The sequence below is a fragment of the Bos indicus genome, chromosome 4, assembly GCF_029378745.1.
Source record: "Bos indicus isolate NIAB-ARS_2022 breed Sahiwal x Tharparkar chromosome 4, NIAB-ARS_B.indTharparkar_mat_pri_1.0, whole genome shotgun sequence".
Taxonomy (NCBI): Eukaryota; Metazoa; Chordata; class Mammalia; order Artiodactyla; family Bovidae; genus Bos; species Bos indicus.
Window position 1 is genome coordinate 108,404,938 of NC_091763.1, and position 21,787 is coordinate 108,426,724.

The following is a 21,787-nucleotide window of genomic DNA, read 5'->3' on the forward strand; positions in this document are numbered from 1 at the left end:
AGTGCCACAAAGGTCCTGCTGAGCTTCCCTAGCAAGGATGACTGTTAACAACACGCTTAGAGTCTTGTAACTAATCCCACATCAGGCTTAGTTCATTGGACTTAACATCAGCAGAAAAGTCTGTGTGTAAGTGTGTGTGTGTCCCTGTAAACTAACATGGAGCAAATGTAAGTAAATGAATGAATGAGTTTAAAAAATGTATGTTTATATAAAATATATATATATATTTATATTTACTAAAATATAAGTAGCCATACTAACTTGAAGCCATTTTCTAGTTATATTAAACACCAACATACCAGTTACGACACAGATCTACATGGCGTAAAAAAACACAGTAAAACGGGCAGTCAAAACCTCTGCACTAGCTGCCATAGAGGGTACAGAGTCACATGGCCTGGCAACCTCTATTTTAGGGGCATTTTCCTATTTAGTCACAGCATTCCATCTACAACCTTAACTGATGGTTAAAATACACATAAAAATCATTTCATGGGCAATAATGAAAAAGAAAAAATGCAAGTATAAAACAAATACTGAAGGAAATATTAAATAGCTAATGGGGACTGTCACTGTCTCATTATAAAAAGTGATGTTTTAAATCTTTAAAAAGCACATATATAATTCTATAATTAAAGATGAAAATCTAGGGTAAAACTGAGGCATGTATTTTCTCAAAAATAAGGTTAATCTACCATTCTCACAAAGAAATTAAGAAAGGAGCATTACAAGCACTGCAATAAAAATATACAGTAAATCTCTTTAGAAATTAAAGTCAGAAGATAAGGGTGTTGCTTAATTGCATAATTTTATACTCTTCTCTATAATAAAAGATATACCTTACCATAATACCTTAATGGACAAAGAGGATATATTCCAATGACACATTTGTTACCACTTCAACTGTCAAAGACATAAAATGAAAGAGGAAAAAAGGAATATATTCTTTGCACGTGAGCTATGAGGAAAAGAGGTGAGATTAATGAAAACAGCAGTTCTGATTGGTTACACCAGGAAATACAAAGTAAGCATTTGGGAGTCCTAGAGCAGAGGAAAAAAGAAATTGGTCAACAGAGCTCCAGTTCAGCAGAAGTAGAAAAGGGACCCAACCTAGGCTGAGAAACGCGAGGAATCTTGGCCGCAGGGAAGAGTGTGTGTGCGTGCATGCACCTGCTGCCCGCTAACTGGTTCACAGCAGGGCAAAAAGATTTCCAGCATCCAGAAAGTACCAAAGACAGACCCTGACCTTCAGCAATTACTAGGATGACCTACAATGGCTGCTCCCAGGCTAGTCTCACCAGAACCAGGAGGAAAACACCTCTGCTAAGCATTCTGTATCCTTCTTTAAGAAGCTGAGCCTCAAGGAGGGATCAGGTGATACTTCTAAGTAAGAAGCAAAAGACAAATACTAAGGAGAAAATCTCTACCTGGGCACACTAAGTATGGAAGCTTTTATACACAGGAGGTGGCATTTGAGTTAGACCTTTAAAGATGAGTCAAAGGTTGAAAGATGAATAAGTATAATAAAAATCTATTTCAAGCAACAACAACAAAAAAAGGCAGTTCAATTATATCAGTCATTAAATACATAGGATGGGGTCACAGCAGAAGATGAGGACAGAGGAAAAATTATATTAGAAACACACTCAAAAAAAAAAACCCAAAAAGACGGACTATGACTAGCCCTTTCAGAGTCAGCTTTAGGAATAACCCTAAGGTGATTCTGAACTTTCAAGATGATTATCAAAAACGTTTCCTTTGAAATCCTTCTAATAGACATAATGTATACAAATAAATACAATAGGAATGAAATAGCTATTTCTTTAATATACCAAGTATTTTAAAGCTACCAGCCAATATCTACATATAAAAATTACAAGTATCCAATTTCTCTTAATGAAAATGAACAAAATGGACACCAGAAGTGAAAGAAGAAAAGTCCCACGGAATAGAGAGATAGTGGTAGAAAAAGAGAGGAAAAAGAAAACTTCACATGCTGTAAATCTGTTAACTGTGGCTGAGCTTCATTTCAAGTCATCAGGAGAAAAGAGTCCTGGGGTGCACAATTTACAAAAGAAAGGGCCAAGACAACAAGGCGCTTTATAGCGGATCAGGCACTTCAAACTTCAGCCTGACACTGATCACTAGCACAAAATCAGTAGAATTAGTGGAGCAAGTCATGATTCTGTTAAAAAGTATTTATTCAGCTAAAGTGTTTTTCTTTAAAGAAAGACAAGCATACAGACATGAGCCAAGCAGATGCAATTAATCAAATGCTACAACAGGTTCACAGCTGTTGAGAAGCAGGGATACAGCACGCTCCTTCTGAGGCCTTGTGGCTCTTGATGAAGATGCTGTCATCAAGAACAGGCTGCAACCTTAGGCCTCCACAACCCCATCTTCCCGCCCCGCCAGGGAAGTTCCAACCACAACTGAGAGCCCAGAGTCCCACCCGCACCTTTCCCGCCCACCAGCTCTCCATTCCAACCAAAGCCCAGAGCCCAGAGTCCCACCTGCACCTTTCCTGCCCACCAGCTCTCCATTCCAACCAAAACCCAGAGCCCCAAGTCCCACCCCCAGCTTTGAGCCCCATGCCTGGCACAGAAGGGCCTCAATAGGTCCATTACAAACAGAACAGAAGGGGAAAAAATGATACTACAAAACCAAAGACCTTGCTTGTTTTTCAGTTCATGAAATGTCACATTTGCCTCCCTTTAACCTGAAAAACCCACTGGATCTGTCAAAATATCTTATAACTTAAGCCTCATCCAAAATGAACAGAGTATGTTGCCCATATCCTCATGTGATCTTAACGTTGGTTTCCAGAGGAATGAGAGAAACAGACACCCAGTAAAGGAAAGTAATTCCTTATTAGAGGAAAAAGCTCTAAGGCCAAAGATTAAACATAATGGCATTGACATAACCTGATCATCGATTCATAATCTGATTAATATGGTCACCACTGTTCTGCGGATCAAATGCAAGAGGCAGGTTGAGGCCAGGAACTCACGTTAAAAATGAGGATGTATTCAGGATGTCAAACTCCTAGAAACCTAATACATGATCAATCTATGCAACCGTATTCCACGTAAATGAATGTCTGTGGGTTTCTTATTTCTTTTTTTTGTATTTCAATTTCACATAACTCAAGAGACCTCTCCTACTATCTGTGAGGACCCAGTAAGCTTGGTGACCCCGAGATGAAAAACACTGACCCACAACAAGAAATAACCAGAGCCATTCAAACACAGACATCTCTGTTTCTTTCACTTACCATATATTTCAGGGTGAAAAAGACATTTACTGGAAGAGAAAGCCTGGCTCACGGGGAAAAAAAAAAAAAAGAGAGAGAGAGAGCAAGGGAGGGAGGGAGGGAGGTTAAGAAATCTAAGAGCGATAGTCACAAAGGCCAATAATCTCTGATTGCCACAGAACACTTAGTGAGATACTAACTAGATTCTCGTTTTATTTATCTACCTACCTATCAAATATTTATTTTATGTCCCCAGATTAAAACTGGAGTACATAATGTTAGACAAGTAGGGATATATTCTAAGAAGTGTGACCAAAAAGTCCTTAAAACTTCATGATGTAGTAGAGAGAAAACACACTCAAAAACTTTTATAATTTTAATCTCCCTTGAAGCCCTTCTTTAAGTCATTTAAACTAGATTTTATAACATGTGAACTAACATCTTCAAAGTAGTCTTTCCTTTGAAAGGAATCTCAAGAAATACCTACTCAACAGAAGCCTTTCACATATACATTAAAGGTAAAATATAGACTTTTATATAAGAGACTTATGCTATGCAGTAGCCTTCAAATTTTCGTGTGTTTTGGTTTTGTGGTCAGCTCTCACCACTTAATTTCTGCTCTTGCCAAATCTTCACATCCACAGAAGTTACAGAAAATGCTGCAGGCATAAATTAGCTTAAGAGAAACAGCAGGGCAGCCTCCAGCCATGACTTACTTGCTGAAATGAAATCTTAAGACACAATTCTGTTTCTTCCCCCAAACCACTGATGCTGTTTTTCTATGGGACACTCTTGTGAAAATCAGCTCAAGCTCAGAGTTTCTCTATTTCATTGCCATTTCTTAGAAGAACAGCAACACAAACACAAGCTCACAGCCTCTGTTATGAGAGTCACAAAAAACCTATTTCTTAGTCTTTGTTAAGAGAGTTGCTTTTTATAATGGTTCATGGCTCCAAAATGATGAATTATCCTAAAGGCATACATGAAAGAATTTAGCATTTCAATAACCTAAAGAAAAGTTATTTCGGAAATGAGAATTATCTAACCATTTCAGTACACAGTACACTTTAGATACCTTTAATTCCCTTTATATATGTGTACTGACCAAATGTTCATTTTTTAATGCAAATCAAATGATTAGTCAAGTGGGCCTTAGAAAGCATCACTATGAACAAAGCTAGTGGAGGTGATAAAATTCTAGTTGAGTTATTTCAAATCTTAAAAGATGATGCTGTGAAAGTGCTGCACTCAATACGTCAGCAAATTTGGAAAACTCAGCAGTGGCCACAGGACTGGAAAAGGTCGGTTTTCATTCCAATCCCGAAGAAAGGAAATGCCAAAGAATGCTCAAACTACCACACAATTGCACTCATCTCACACGCTAGTAAAGTAATGCTTAAAATTCTCCAAGACAGGCTTCAGCAATATGTGAACCATGAAATTCCAGATGTTCAAGCTGGTTTTAGAAAAGGCAGAGGAACCAGAGATCAAATTGCCAACATCTGCTGGATCAATGAAAAAGCAAGAGAGTTCCAGAAAAACATCTATTTCTGCTTTATTGTCTATGCCAAAGCCTTTGACTGTGTAGATCACAATAAACTGTGGGAAATTCTTCAAAAGATGGGAATACCAGACCACCTGACCTGCCTCTTGAGAAACCTATATGCAGGTCAGGAAGCAACAGTTAGAACTGGACATGAACAACAGACTGGTTCCAAATAGGAAAAGGAGTACGTCAAGGCTGTATATTGTCACCCTGTTTATTTAACCTATATGCAGAGTACATCATGAGAAACTCTGGGCTGGAAGAAGCACAAGCTGGAATCAAGATTGCTGGGAGAAATATCAATAACCTCAGATATGCAGATGATACCACCCTTATGGCAGAAAGTGAAGAAGAACTAAAGAGCCTCTTAATGAAAGTAAAACAGGAGAGTGAAAAAGTTGGCTTAAAGCTCAACATTCAGAAAACTAAGATCATAGCATCTGGTCCCATCACTTCATGGCAAATAGATGGGAAAACACTAAAAGCAGTGGCTGACTTTACATTTTGGGGCTCCAAAATCACTGCAGATGGTTATTGCAGCCATGAAATTAAAAGACGCTTACTCCTTAGAAGGAAAGTTATGACCAACTTAGGTAGCATATTCAAAAGCAGACACATTGGTTTGCCAACAAAGGTCCATCTAGTCAAGGCTATCGTTTTTCCAGTAGTCATGTATGGATGTGAGAGTTGGACTATAAAGAAAGCTGAGCACCAAAGAATTGATGCTTTTGAACTGTGGTGCTAGAGAAAACTCTTGAGAGTCCACTGGACTGCAAGGAGGTCCAACCAGTCTATCCTAAAGGAGATCAGTCCTGGGTGTTCATTGGAAGGACTGAAGTTGAAGCTGAAACTCCAATACTTTGGCCACCTGATACAAAGAGCTGACTCATTGGAAAAGACCCTGATGCTGGGAAAGATTGAGGGCAGGAGGAGAAGGGGATGACAGAGGATGAGATGGTTTGATGGCATCACCCACTCAATGGACATGAGTTTGGGTAGGCTCCAGGAGTTGGTGATGGACAGGGAGGCCTGGTGTGTTGCAGTTCATGGGGTCGCAAAGAGTTGGACACGACTGAGCGACTGAACTGAACTGATTATCTGGTGAACGTCAGGCCTGAGACATTTTCAAATGAAACTCACTGCAGAAAACCTAATGAAATGAAGAACTTCAGTCAGCTCAAAAATCTACATCATATCACACTATGAGCAAAACAGGACCATTAACCACCCCCAAAATATGAGGCTGAGTATGTGGTTTTCATTATCCAATGTTTCTAACAGCTCCTATCAATGAATATTTTATCAATTTGCTGTAAAACACAGTTTTACATGTGCTCCTAAAAATATTATAAAACATGATACAATAAGTTCAGGTAAAAAAAGATGTACCTAGTCAGTCTGCTTTGGTCTTTATGAGCAATATCAACTATATTAGATTCTGTCTTTCAATCACTGTAATTACTAAGCAATTATGTGCCACACACAGCACTAGACAACAGAGATAAAGTGACAAAAAAGACCTTTTGGCTTTAAGATACCCAAATAACTACCTAATTACAGGTTAGTAAGCAGTAAGTGCTATGAAAGATAATAGTTGAGTAACTGTTTACTTTTAGGGCAATGTTAGTAAAACTACAATGTGAAATTTTAAGTTAGCCAATTTAAAGTTGGCTAAATTTGTAATACCAGGAGTTTTCATCCTGAGCATACTGAACATGAAAAATTCTTTCTACAAAATTATCTACATAATAATTTATTCCCTCTAGTATCACAACTACCTTTGTCCAGATGTGAACTAATTAACCTAACAGATTTGCATTCAAAGACACACAACCTCAACAACGAGAACACTAGTCTGGGCTGGTAAAAGAAAATCAACAATATGCTACAATATATCATGAATCAAGATTTCTATTTATCTAATTTGATCTAAAACTTACAGTGAAAACATAGCAAAAGTATCCCTTAGGGAAAAAAAAACCAAGACTTCATTAAAGAACAGAGGTTCAAAATGGCAAATGCTATTTAATACTACTTTCTTGAGTTAATTCTATAAAAATCAAGAATAATGTAAAAGAGTCAATAAAGCCTATTTCTTACATGAAACTTCATAGAAGTTTAATTCGGTAAAAATATTCCATTTTTAACTATATTTTTCTGCACCCCTAGAAATTCTAATATACTGGTAACTGTCTTCTTCTTTTATCTTCCAGTCATCCTGAAGAAATCTAATTACTGAATGCTGGAATGAGTGAGGCTTGTGGAGGTTTTTTGCTGTCACCGGAGCCAAAAACATTTACACTTGAACAAACACTTGTAAGTACTTAGGATAAACATCCACATAATAGTTATAATATACAGTAGAGTCACTAAGAGTCGGGCACGACAGAGCGACTTCACTTTCACTTTTCACTTTCATGCATTGGAGAAGGAAATGGCAACCCACTCCAGTGTTCTTGCCTGGAGAATCCCAGGGATGTGGGAGCCTGGTGGGCTGCCGTCTATGGGGTTACACAGAGTTGGACATGCCTGAAGCGACTTAGCAGCAGCAGCAGAGTGGTGCTATATTATAATTCTGTCCTTAGAGGTCCACTGCTTGGAAACCACGTGTATAAACAGAACAGATAAGCAGAGAAACAGTAATAACATCTTCTGATAACTCAATATTTAAATCAGCATATTATAAATTCCACTTTTTAGTAGTCCACCTGGTTTCTGGGATACTTAACCGTCACATTAGTCCAAAGGAAAGTAAGAAAGCAAAGAAATATAAATGCTAATTAAGGTTACCTTTGTGCCAAAGATGACGAAAACATTTGTCCAAAGGCTGGTTCAGAATCACAAGGCAGTATTTCAAACTCCCTATGGGAAAAAAGCAAAATCAAGTAAACAAGTGAAGTTAAGTCTTGTGTTCCCTAATTTGAGTCTGGAATTGTACTCTTATTAGTTTGAGTTTTAAGTCTATACAGAGCTAAATTTTAATCACAGCTGATTTCTTATACCTGGATTTTAAAAGACACCGTAGGTAAACTGGATCTACTTTATTCCATGCGTCCGTCACATCACTATATTGCTGAGGAATTTATTATTAAAATATGGTTCATCATAAAAACAACTGCAGCCCATGAAGCTGTAAAGAGTTGAACACAACTTAGCGACTGAACAACAACAAATGCTTCTTTTTGTAGGGGCGCACAGCAAACATGCCCCTGACGTGAATTCCTATCCTTATGAAATACACAACACTTTGCTACAAGTAGCCTTCAACCTGGCTGGTCTGGTATCTCCTGGATGCTGCCAAGCTGCTTGGGTCTAACGGGTGTGGCCTTTTACATGCATTTTCATCCTCATTTAGTCACAGTCTCTCTTTCCCTCTCAACCTCTCCCTCAGCCCCACTTGAACTCACCCATGGAAAACTTTATTTCCACAAGATCCTACTAGCTCTTTTCATGACTCTTTTATTCCCACTTTTTAGATGACACTCAAAAGACCAAGAAAGATGGAGAAAAGTTACTTCTCCAACAATCACTTCAAGCTTTTTATAATGTACTGTAAAAAGTGCATAGCAGAACACAATAAGGCTGGCTGAAAATCTGTCATTCAGCTCAGTCCGAGCACTTCATTTCATTTATGGAAAAGAAATGTTTGTTTGGTGATAAGAAAAATTAATTGTTTTTTTAAGCAATCTCAGTGCTAGAAATGGAACAAGATAAGGAAATGAAAAGGGGATGCCATCATCCACAGCAAATGTTATTAAGTGCCGATTATATATCGAGCACTAGGAGTATGAAGAGGAATAAGATTACAGGGTATCTGCAAGATAAGACATTTATAATAAAGACGATTTATTCCACATACAGTACCACACAAGGATAGGAGGAGTGCCAGGCAACAGATAAATGAATGTGGCAGAAGTTCAAAGCCTAGAAAGTCAGTAAGGTCTGGTGTCATCCTAGAAAGCTTGGTGATATGCAGATCTCTGAACTTGAGCTTAAAAAGACAGCCGGCCAAAACAAAGAAAAGGGCATTCCAGACAGAAAAGACAATGCACAGGAAGCTGCTATCCTTTGCCGGTAGGACTGTTACCATGGAAAGTTTAGGAGGCAACATCCTAGTGATGGGCACCTGAGACATGTATCCTACCATTCCAAATTTTACACATGCTCTTTATGATGACAGAAATTTCAGTCCTGGCATCCAGGAAGTATTTAAGAGTGATGCAGAAATGAGTAGTAAAAGCAATTTATGTATACTGGAGGATCAGCCATACAGAAATGACAGACGAAGGTCAAAGTGCAGACATGCAGCTGAGATACTGCAAAGAAAGGGCAGAGAGAGAAAAGAACAAATCGCAAACATAAATCGTCACATTTTGCTCAGTGTTATAAAGCAGAAGGACGTCAACAAAGGAAATACAGAAGAAACAGCTACAAAGGTAAAAGAACCAAGAGTATTTCCAAGAATGTGGCATCAATAATGCAGCATCAAAGAGACTAGACAATGAGGAAAGGCTAACAAGGGGGCGAAAATGTCAAAGCAAAGTCTGAAAACTCAGAGGACAGTAAAGAGAACAAGGAGTGAGAAAACTGTGAGATGCCTCTTCTTAAATAAAAAAGTGAACTGTGAGAAATGGGGGGAAAAAAGGCAGCAAAGTCCAGAGAAAGTATTATAAATAGAGAATATACTGTATTCTAATTAGGAAGAGGGAAGTAAGAGAGAGAGGGAAAGGATTCATTCATTCATTCAACAGGTATTTATAGAGCACAAAGCAGTTTCCTTTGGGAATTAACATACCCTCCACCCCCCTCAGCCCCCCACCCCCCCACCCCCGGCCCAAAGGCTTACATACTATTGATAAAAACAGGTATTGAGACTGAAGCAAAGGATGATCTATCACAGCAATACAGGAAAGTGAGATAGAGGCAGAGGATGACTGATTTCCTCATAAGAAAGTAAACAAGAACAAAGTCAAAATATGCAAGTTGAATGGACATCGAAAATAACTGCTGCAAGAAATGGACTACAGGAGCTGAATATCCACAGGTTTAAAAATAGGAATTCAGTTGGGGTCAACTAGCAGACACAGGACATCAGATCTGTCTCAAATTCAGGACTTTTCCCACCCATTCTGGGATGTTGAAACAGGAGTCGGTGTAAACAAGATGGTGATGATGGCTGGTTGGAGAACTGGCAAAATCACTTGTCCAGAGGTGAGGCGAAGCCAGGAGGCATCTTTGGGCTGCATCAGAGTGAAGATAGTGGCAAAAACCAGTGATTACCGCACAACATTCCTCCTCCTCTTATTCAACAACAGAATCCTGAGGGGCTTTTGTGGTTTCAGTTTTGGTTTTTGCTTTGACTTTCTGGCTTTTTTTGTTTTACTGGAAATATTACTGTCCAGATGAAAAACTATCTCTTAGATTCTCTCCAGCAAAACGTAGTCATAGCACTAAGTTCTGGCCAAGAAAATGTATAGAGGAGCCTGATATGTTACTTTTAGGGAGTCTCCTTAAAGTGGGGCGGTGAGGGCTTTTTCTTCTGTTTTTCTTCCATTCTGCCATCTGGAGCAAGACTGATGAATGAACAACAGTCTAGCAGCCACCTGGGATGCAAAGAACAATGACAACAGGCTGGAGCCTGGGTCCCTGAAGACTCCATGAAACCTCTGTGCCAGCACTTCAATGCCTGACTCCAGACTTTTATACGAGAAAAAAAACTAAACTCCTACTTTAAGTCAATAATCCTTGGGGTTGTTATTCTGTAGAGAGAAACTGAATTTTAATTAATGGGGTGATCATGGTCTTCACTGGGTTAAGGTAAAGATGATCAAGAGAGAAACTGGAAAAGACAAAGAGCAGGCAAGCATCAAAACACAGGAACGAAGACTTCAACTCGTTCACTTATTCAACAGGGATAAGAGACTGATAGCCTGTAAGTGCCTGATACGACGTTAATGGCAAGGAGCTAATAGCTAGGATAAACCAATGGTCCTTTAATCTTTGGCAAGGTCTGCACTGCTAAAGGAGGCATTCAACAATATTGCATGTATGTGTAAGTGAAGGAGCAAATTGCTTTCTGTCACTGATTCTTTGATATGTGAACTCAGTATTTTTGTGGCTCAAAGAACAATCTGATGAAGGGGAAAAGCATTATTATCCACCTTACTGCTCCTCTAAAACCCATACTTTCATTAAGGCGTTATCTGTGAAAGCATTTTCGAAAAGAACGGAGACATTTGAAAATGTATAGTACAGTTTGCTAATGATGTTATCCAAAAATTAACTCCTCCAACTATTTCTATACATAACAGCTATGTTAATCTGGTTCTATGCATAAAGATCCTTAGGTACTAGGATCTGATATTCTTTACTCTTCTAATCTAGACTCCTCTGCAATTAAAACTAAATGAAGTCAGTTTGGCATTTATTTTACCCTCAAAACCCTTATGGTTACTAGTCCCTACTAGGCTGCAGACAATGTAGTACCCAGTACCACCCACTATTTCTAAATAGGCTATGAGAGAATCTCAATGCAGAGAGAAGTCCACGTCAGCCTCAGACACTGAACCACGTGCCCTTAACTCCTGATTCCAAATGTGTAGGAATTTAGAAAAATAGTTAGGACCATAGCAGTAAAGAAACTAACAGTCTTATATCAAGTACTGGGTTGGTCAGAAAGTTCGTTCAGGTTTTTCTGTACCATTTAATGGCCAACCCAATATTTCTCAAGTTGTCACACTGATGCTATCTCTAGGAGGTACAAAAAGACTTAAGAGAAAGGCTAGGAAGAATGTCTTCCTTATGCTGTAAAAACGACAACTTTTAAAATCAAATGTACTAAGTCATTCCCCTCATTTTGAGGAGAATGAGTCATTCTCTCTCAAAGAGAAATACAGGATAAGTCAAAATACTTGATTTGCTTTCTCAAAGGGATTTCAATTATAGACGATGGAAAACCCCTGATCCTGGATGGCTCAAAGCCAAAGTACTCCAAGTTGCCTGGAAACTCTGAATTAAATACAAATGTCCAAGTTCATGGCTCAGCGGGTAAAGAATCCGCCTGCAATGCAGGAGATACGGGAGATGCAGGTTCAATCCATGGCTTGGGAAGATCCCTGGAGAAGGAAATGGCAACCCACTCCAGTATTCTTGCCTGGGAAATCCCATGGACAGAGGAGTCTGGGGGGCTACATTCCATGGGCTTGCAAAGAGTCAGACATGACCGAGTGGCTAAGGGCATAAGCAACATACACAAGTCCAAGTTCATGACATGAAAAGGACAATCAAAAATGAGATGAAATCATCAGCCTTGAGCTAAAAAAGCAAAGAGGTCCTCTGATGGCTAAGGACTAGCTGAAGAACAAGTTCAGAAGGTAAGAAAGGTGGGAGGGGCATGCCAACTCACTTTCATTCTTACGTAGCTCTCTCCTCACTTTTATTATTTAAAAACAAAACAAAATGAAAACAGCAAAGAACCACCTGCTTCTTAGAAGAAATGGCTGATTCTAAGTTTTGTGATTGGGAGAAAGGAAATTCATAAGACAAGCCTGAACCATCAGATAGTGCCAGAGTAAGGAAGCACTCCCCCCAAAACCCAAAAAACAAGACAGCCACATTGATGGAAGTATGCCGAAGGGGTGTAAGAGAAAATTCAAAGAGCTCCCAATAGCCCAAAGGTCAAAACTGGAACAGCTTAAGCAATAAAATAGTTTTGGCTAACAACCCCAAGTATAAAGATAAAAATTCATGACTCAATACTGATACAACAAAAATGACTAAGTTAATTAATAAAATAGGAGGAAATAAACATATATCCCAAGCAGAAGAATTCCAAAGAAATCACTATTTTCTTAAGGAGATACTCCATCCTAAAGAGTGGAAGCACAGTTGTAGGCTCTGTATAGTATGGGCTGCACAGAGAAGTTTCCTTCCAAAGAGTGTACACTACGAAAACAGGGGGAAATCTTTACAGAGGAGAAACCTGACCAACACCACTTCAGTCAGGTGATCAAGGTCAGCATCAGCAGTCATAAACAGGATGATGAAAACAGCATTCTATCTCTTTATCTTCTTCTCCAAATTCCATATCCCCAGTCTAATCAAGAAAAATAACTCAGGAAAATTTCAACAGAGACACATACTACAATTAGATCAGATCAGATCAGATCAGATCAGTCGTTCAATCGTGTCGGACTCTTTGCAACCCCATGAATCGCAGCACGCCAGGCCTCCCTGTCCATCACCAACTCCTGGAGTTCACTCAGGCTCACGTCCATCGAGTCAGTGATGCCATCCAGCCATCTCATCCTCTGTCGTCCCCTTCTCCTCTTGCCCCCAATCCCTCCCAGCATCAGTCTTTGCTCAATACACCTCAAAACCGCTGAGGTCAACAAAAACAAGGAAAATCTGAGAAATTGCCGCAGCCAACAGGTTCCTAAGGAGACAGGACGATTAAACATAATACTGTAGGTTGACTGAAACCTTGGGACACAACAGGGTCATTAGGTAAAAACTAAGGAAATCTGAATAAGCTATGGAACTAATAATGTCTATATGGGTTCACTAATTGTAACAAACACTCCATACTGATGGAAGGTGCAGATAAATGGGAAAATAGGGGGATACATAGGAACCTTTTTCTACCATCTTCTCAATTTGTCTATAAATATGAAGCTGTTTTTTAAAAATTAAAGTCTTAATTTTTTTTAACACCCTGGGGCTAGAGAAAAAAACAGAACTGAAAATTATTCCATAAAATAGTCATTCCACAATTATTCCATAGAACATAACTGTCATATAAATAGAGCCCAAACGTGTTTCTGGACTTCACGTATAAATCCAAGAAGAGGGGGAAAAAAAAAAACACTGCATCAGAAGGCAAAGATTGTTCTATTTCATCTTTGGAAAATAATTACATCAATATTTTCTATTAAGAAAATAAAAAGACAATAGCAAATCTCAAGAAAAGCAATTTTTTTATTTCAGATCTCTGAGAATAAAAATTATTTGGATTATACAGAGAGCTAGATCCTATTCACATCTCTGATACAATTATCTAAAACAGTCATCCAACTGAATAGTGAAAGGGTTGGCATTTTTTTAATTAGTAAGAAATTAACACAGTATTAGTTACTAACCAGACTGGCACTGGAACCTCACTTGTCCTTACAGTAGGGGGTCATGGCTTAGAAATGACCCATGAGATCACCTAAGGGAAAAAAAAGTGAGCCCCACACAATGGCAGCAGCAGTTCACCTTCATTTCCCTAATTTACTCAGCTTATTAGGAGGTTTTTCCAGTAGTCATGTATGAATGTGACAGTTGGACCATAAAGAAAGCTGAGCACCAAAGAAATGATGCTTTTGAACTGTGGTGTTGGAGAAGACTCTTGAGAGTCCCTTGGACTGCAAGGAGATCCAACCACTCCATCCTAAAAGAAATCAGTCCTGAATATTCACTGGAAGGACTGATGCTGAAAACTGAAACTCCAATACTTTGGCCAGATGTGAAGAACTGACTCCTTGGCAAAGACCCTGATGCTGGGAAAGATTGAAGACAGGAGAAGGGGAGGACAGAGGACGAGATGGTTGGATGGCATCACTGACTCAATGGACATGAGTTTGAGCAACCTCCGGGAGACAGTGAAGGACAGCGAGGCCTGGCGCACTGCAGTCCATGGGGACGCAAAGAGCAACAGGACTGAGGCACCGAACAACAAAACAAACTAATCTTTACCAAATGGCTGAGTAGATTTTTTTTTTTTTTTGGATGATCCAATGGATGTTGGCAATTTGATCCCTGGTTCCTCTGCATTTTCTAAATCTAGCTTAAACATCTAGAAGTTCACAGTTCACGTACTGTTGAAGCCTGGCTTGGAGAATTTTGAGCATTACTTTGCTACCATGTGAGATGAGTCCAATTGTGCAGAAGTTGGAACATTCTTTGGCATTGCCTTTTTTTGGGACTGGAATGAAAACTGACCTTTTCCAGTCCTGTGGCCACTGCTGAGTTTTCCAAATTTTCTGGCATATTGAGTGCAGCACTTTTTCACAGCATCATTTTTTAGGATTTGAAAGAGCTCAACTGAAATTCCATCACCTCCACTAGCTTTGTTTGTAGTGATGCTTCCTAAGGCCAACTTGACTTTGCATTCCAGGATGTCTGGCTCTAGGCGAGTGATCACACCATTGTGGTTACCTGGGTCATGAAGATCTGTTTTGTATAGTTCTGTGCATTCTTGCCACCACTTCTTAATATCTTCTGGTTCAGTTAGGTCTCTACCATTTCTGTCCTTTACTTTGCTCACCTTTGCATGAAATGTTCCCTTCAGTTCACTTGCTCAGTTGTGTCCAACGACCCCATGGACTACAGCACACCAGGCTTCCCTGTCCATCACCAACCTCCAGAGTTTACTCAAACTCATGTCCATTGTCTCGGTGATGCCAGCCAACCATCTCATCCTCTGTCATCCCCTTCTCCTCCTGCCTTCAATCTTTCCCAGCATCAGGGTCTTTCGAAAGGAGTCAGATCTTCACATCAAGTAGCCAAAGTATTGTAGTTTCAGCTTCAACATCAGTCCTTCCAATGAATATTCAGGACTGATTTCCTTTAGGATGGACTGGTTGGATCTCCTTGCAGTCCAAGGGACTCTCAAAAGTCTTCTCCAGCACCACAGCCCAAAAGCATCAATTCTTTGGCACTCAACTTTCTTTATAATCCAACTCTCACATCCATACATGACTACGGAAAAATCATAGCTTTGACTAAATGGACCTTTGTTGGCAAAGTAATGTCTCTGCTTTTTAACATGGTGTCTAGGTTGGTCATAATTTTTCTTCCAAAATGTTCCCTTGTTATCTCTGATTTTCTTGAAGAGATTTCTAGTCTTTCCTATTCTATTGTTTTCTTGTATTTCTCTGCATTGATCACTGAGAAAGACTTTCTTATCTCTCCTTGCTATTCTTTGGAAATCTGCATTCAAATGGGTCTATCTTTCCTTTTCTCCTTTGCCTTTCACTTTTCTTCTTTTCACAGCTATTTGTAAGGCCTCCTCAGACAGCCATTTTGCCTTTTTGCATTTCTTTTTCTTGGGAATTGGTCTTGATCACCGCTTCCAGTAGAATGTCACAAACCTCTGTCTACAGTTAGTTCTTCAGGCACTCTGTCTATCAGATCTACTTCATTGAATCTATTTCCCACTTCCACTGTATAATCATAAGTGATTTGACTTAGGTCATACCTGGCTGGTCTAGTGGTTTTCCCTACTTTCTTCAATTAAGTCTGAACTTGGCAATAAGGAGTTCATGATCTGAGTCACAGTCAGCTCCTGGTCTTGTATTTGCTGACTGTACAGAGCTTCTGCACTTCGGCTGCCAAGAATATAAACAATTTGATTTCAGTATTGACAATCTAGTGATGTCCATGTCTAGAATCTTCTCTTGTGTTGTTGGAAAAGGGTGTTTGCTATGACCAGTGCGTACTCTTGACAAAACTCTATTAGCCTTTGACCTGCTTCGTTTTGTACTCCAAGGCCAAATTTGCCTGTTACTCTAGGTATCTCTTGACTTCCTACTTTTGCATTCCAGTCCCCTATAATGAAAAGGACATCTTTTTTGGGTGTTAGTTCTAGAAGATCTTGTAGGTCTTCACTGAATCATTCAACTTCAGCTTCTTCAGCATTACTAGTTGTGGCATGGACTTGGATTAGAGGGATACTGAACGGCTTGCCTTGGAAGTATTACAGAAAAACATCTAGTTCTGTTTTATTGACTATACCAAAACTTTGACCGTGTGGATCACATCAAACTGTGGAAAATTCTTGAAGAGACGGGAATACCAAACCATCTGACCTGTCTCCAAAGAAATATGTATGCAGGTCAACAAGAAACAGTTACAACTTCACATGGAACAACAAACTGGTTCCAAATTGGGAAACGAGTACGGCAAGGCTGTATATTGTTACCCTGCTTATTTAACTTATATGCAGAGAGTACATCATGAGAAATGTTGGGCTGGATGAAGCACAAAGTAGAATCAAGATTGCTGGGAGAAATATCAATAACCTCAGATATGCAGATGACACCACCCTTATGGCCAAAAGCGAAGAACTAAAGAGCCTCTTCATTAAAGTGAAAGAGGAGAATGAAAAAGTTGGCTTAAAACTCAACATTCAAGAAAACTAAGATCATGGCATCCAGTACCATCACTTCATAGCAAATAGATGGGGAAACAGTGGAAACAATGAGAGACTATTTTAGGGGGCTCCAAAATCACTGTAGATGGTGACCACAGCCATGAAATTAAAAGACGCTTGCTCCTTGGAAGAAATGTTATGACCAACTTAGAGAGCATATTAAAAAGCAGAGACATTACTTTGCCAACAACGGACCATCTAGTCAAAGCTATGGTTTTTCCAGTAGTCATGTATGGATGTGAGAGTTGGACTATAAAGAGAGCTGAGTGCTGAAGAATTGATGCTTTTGAACTGTGGTGCTAGAGAAGACTCTTGAGAGTCCCTTGGACTGCAAGGAGGTCCAACCAGTCCATCCTAAAGGTGATCAGTCCTGAATATTCATTGCAAGGACTGATGCTGAAGCTGAAACTCCAATACTTTGGCCACCTAATGCAAAGTACTGATTCATTTGAAAAGACTCAGATGCTGGGAGAGACTGAAAGCAGGAGAAGGGGACGACAGAGGATGAGATGGTTGGATGGCATCACCAACTTCATGTACATGAATTTGAATAAGCTCTAGGAGGTGGTGATGGACAGGGAATCCTGGCATGCTGCAATCCATGGGGTCGCAAAGAGTCGGACACAACTGAGCAACTGAACTGAACTAAGTAGTTTTAAATATTCTTCAAAACATATTGAAGATAATACAAATTCTGTGAAAGCATCATACAAGAAACTGGACAAACTGGTAACTTCTAGAAGTAAACTTTGTTATTTAGTCACTCAGTTGTGCCCGACTCTTTGCAACCCCATAGACTGTAGCCCACAAGCTTCCTCAGTCCAAGGGATTCTCTCTTAACAAGCTTCAAATATAATCTTTTTAGTCCTGGCCAGAACTTATTGGAAGGAAGGAAAAAGGAGGGAAGTAAAGAGAGAAAGGAGAGAAAAGAGAGAGAGAGAGAAAGGAAAGAGTAAAGGAAGGAGGAGAGAGGAAGCAAGGTATTTACCCATAAGTATATACAACAGTGATCTCAACTTCCCTATATATCAGAATCAAAGATCAAACAACAACAAGCCAATCACCTTTCCTAGAGCTTCTGACTCAATGTATCTGCAGAAGGGCATGAGTGTCATGATTTTTTTAAAAAGCATTGTAAGAGAGTCTAATATTGTACTGCAGTGTTAGTCACTCAGTCATGTCCGACTCTGCAACCCCAGACTATAGCCCACCAGGCTCTTCTATCCAGGCAAGAATACTGGAAAGGATTTCCATTTCCTTCTCCAGAGGATCTTCCAGACCCAGGGATTGAACACAGGTCTCCTGCACTACAGGCAGATTCTTTACCATCTGAACTACAGGGAAGCCCCTGTAGGCAATCATAGTTGAGATTGGCCAGTGCCTCAAGCTAATTGGCCATAGTTGAGAGGCCCAGTGCCTCAAGCTAATGATAGAAGAAAGCCATCATAATAGCAACATTATTTTAAAATACTGTCCATTTCATCTTTATCTCACTTTTTAATTGCTGTTGTCTTAAAAAAATGTGTATATATATCACAATGATAATCATTTGCAATTATTTTATAAACATGAATTGGTTGCTTTTTTCTTTAGCTAACATGGTATGAGATCAAAAAAGGATTGAACACCTGTACTCTAAATGAAAATACATTGAAATAAAATATAATTTACAATAGAAAAATGATTTACTGAAATGCATTAACAAGTTATCTAGGGTTTAGGATCTGTTTTTTAAAAATACTAGAGCTCAGATAAAATCTATATTAGTCAAAACACAAACCAGTCATTATACATAATAGTTATTTTGTCAGAGAACCAAAGACCATTATTATGAATCTCTCATCCCTAAAAGTATTTCAATTAAACAATGGAAACTCTAGGGCACTGAATTTCATTTTTTATATTGCACAAACTTCTAGATATAAAAGCAAGTTTTTTTTTTAAGTGTGCATAGGGAAATCCAAACTGTCAATTCATTGAGGAAATAAATTGCATGTAGACAAAGCAAAACTATTAAAAAGTTCTGAACAAATATTCCATACCAAAGTCTATTAAAATACTCAAATTACCAACAGACTAAGAATTGGTAAGTCATAAAAAGTAAGAAATTGCTTCAGAGACAGAAAACATAGAGACAAAGAGATGGTTCCTTAGAAATCTCTCTTGCCCGCCCAGACTGAGTGACCATTCAATACAATTTAGATACATAAGCATAATAATAAACTGTGCCCTCTTTCATAGGCAGTGTCCTGGTTTGGATGATAAGTTACATGGTCCCTCTTCCCTATATCTTCAGCTTCCACCCTACTTCTCTGCTTCATTCTTGAGCAAAACCTACTTCCGTGAGATTTCGATCCCAGCATCTCCTGAAAAGAACTACTGCCAGGGTCACTGATGACCTCCTGGTGTAAAAATTCAACAAGCTAAATCCCAAGTCTCATACTGTCCAACATGTCTTAGTAGCATAACAGAACAGACCACTTCTCATATCGTTCCTGAAACATACTCTTCCCTTCACCGTCTCAGGTGGTGGGATTTAGTTGCTCAGTCGTGTCTGACTCTTTGCAACCCCATGGACTGTAGCCCACCAGGTTCCTCTGTCCAAGGAATTCTCTAGGCAAGAATACTGCAGTGAGTAGCCATTCCCTTATCCAGGGAATCTTCTCGACCCAGGGATCAAACCGGAGTTTCCTGCACTGCAGGTGGATTCTTCACCGACTGAGCTACCAGGGACTTCTCAGGATACGCCCTCTATTGGCGCTTTTCCTATCTGACAGGACACACCTTTCAATTTCTTTGCTGCTTACTCCTCATTTTCATAGAAAGCACTCTACATGTATTTTCTGAGTAGGTCATCCAACTCTGACTTCAGGCCCAATAAGCTGACATCAGCTATTCTAATAATCAAGTGACTCTCCCCAATTTTCCTGGAACCAGTGTCTCCAATACACAATACAATTCCTCACAGAATGAAATAACACCCTTATAAAATACAATGACTCTTTCTAAGTCCTGGGACCCACAATACTACTCTTAAATGCATTTTATACATAATATTCCAGTAAGGACACTAGAAAAGACAGCAACAAAACCGATCATCTTGCCTTGAAACAGCAAAATGGTATTTTGACCATTGTAACACACTCACACACCAAAAGAAACTGGAGACGGTCTGCAGAAGTACAACCACAAAACTGAAGAGCTCTGAGATATTTCCTATGAGAATGGATTAAGTCTTCTAAAGTTAAATGAGTATTTACATTTAGCACCTATTTAGGGAAGAAAGAGATCGTTTTAATAATATCCCACTGAGTCCTGTAGACCTGAGACTATATCCAGTTACTGTCATCTGAGCTTTCAGATTCTAAGTGTAAATAGGTCCTAAATGTGTTAAATCCATTTCCCCCTAAGAGCATTAGCTCCCTGTAGCAGGAATGAGTACATCCAGGTTTGGCAATCTTACTATAAAGCTAACCACTGGACAACCAAGAAGTCTCTAAATGCATTTCTAATACGCAATTAGCCTGAAATTTAACATATTCATTCTCAGTTAACGGGACATTGAAAAATGGCAGTTTGGTTATTTGTTGGGATTTTCCTAGTAGCAGTTCATGCATATTCATAATCTATTGTATATATCATAGCCTTTTCACTGAGCATACTGTTTTGGAGACTTTTTCCATTTTCCATTGTATCAAACATTTGGAATACATTTTATGTACGGAAAGGATGTCAAAAAGTATCGTTTAGTGTAAATTATGCTTTGTCTTTCCATCGGGCTGATATTTGGTGAATAGATTATAAGACTTGCAATAATACAAAGTATCTAGACTTGAGGATACCTTGCCTGTGAGAAATATTAGGACCTAGACTATCCAGAATGCATCCTCTTTTTAGTTCCATATCAGCATTCACTAGTAATTTACCTGTGATTTAAAAGCAGATTCAAAGGAGATACTTTTCTGATATTGGCGCCCTCACACTAGAAGAGAGGCATACACACTAGAAGCTTTGAAGACACCATCTTCCAGCCTATTTTCCAGATTCTGTGTCCCTATACTCAAGACTATTGTCAATACTAGGCTTCCCTGGTGGCTCAGTGGTAAAAAAAAATCTGCCTGCCAATGCAGGAGACACGGGTTCCATTCCTGGGTGGGGAAAATTCCCTGGAAAAGGAAATGGCAACCCACTTCCAGTATTCTTGCCTGAGAAATCCCATGGACAGAGAAACCTGGAGGGCTACAGTCTATTGTTGTTCTTCAGTTGCTCATTTGTGTCTGATTCTTTGCAACCTCATGGACTGCAGCACGCCAGACTTCCCTGTTCTTCACCACCTCCTGGAGTTTGCTCAAACTCATGTCCTTTGAGTCGGTGATGCCATTCAATCATTTCATCCTTTGTCATCCCCTTCCCTGATAGCTCAGGTGGTAAAGAATCTGCCTGCAATGCGGGAGACATGGGTTCAATCCCTGGGTTGGGAAGATCCCCTGCAGAAGGGAAAGGCTACCCACTCCAAGATTCTGGCCTGAAGAAAAATATAGTCCATGGGGTCACAAGAGTCGGACAGGACTGAGCGACTTTCACTTTCTCTTCCTGCCTTCAAATTCTCCCAGCATCGGGGTCTTTTCCAATGAGTTGGCTGTTCGCAACAGGTGGGCAAAGTATTGGAGCTTCAGCTTCAGCATCAGTCCTTCCAATGAATATTCAGGGTTAGTTTCCTTTAGGGCTACAGCCTACAGGGTTACAGAGTCAGACTCGACTTAGCGACTAAACAACAACTATAAAACTACACCAG

The 21,787-nt window shown here is 39.4% G+C and overlaps 1 protein-coding gene across 5 annotated transcripts in view; it reads right to left on the minus strand.

Annotated features, from left to right (window-relative positions):
- TPK1 (thiamin pyrophosphokinase 1) overlaps nt 1–21,787 on the minus strand; it is a 384,981-nt gene that overhangs the window by 294,669 nt on the left and 68,525 nt on the right. For all 5 annotated transcript variants that reach the window (XR_011566131.1, XM_019959243.2, XM_019959244.2 and 2 more), the window contains exon 3: nt 7,590–7,661. Coding sequence is in view for 4 of the 5 variants with exons in the window: in XM_019959243.2 (XP_019814802.1) it covers nt 7,590–7,661 (72 nt within the window). In the remaining variant the exon portion in view is untranslated. The remainder of the gene's footprint in view (nt 1–7,589; nt 7,662–21,787) is intronic.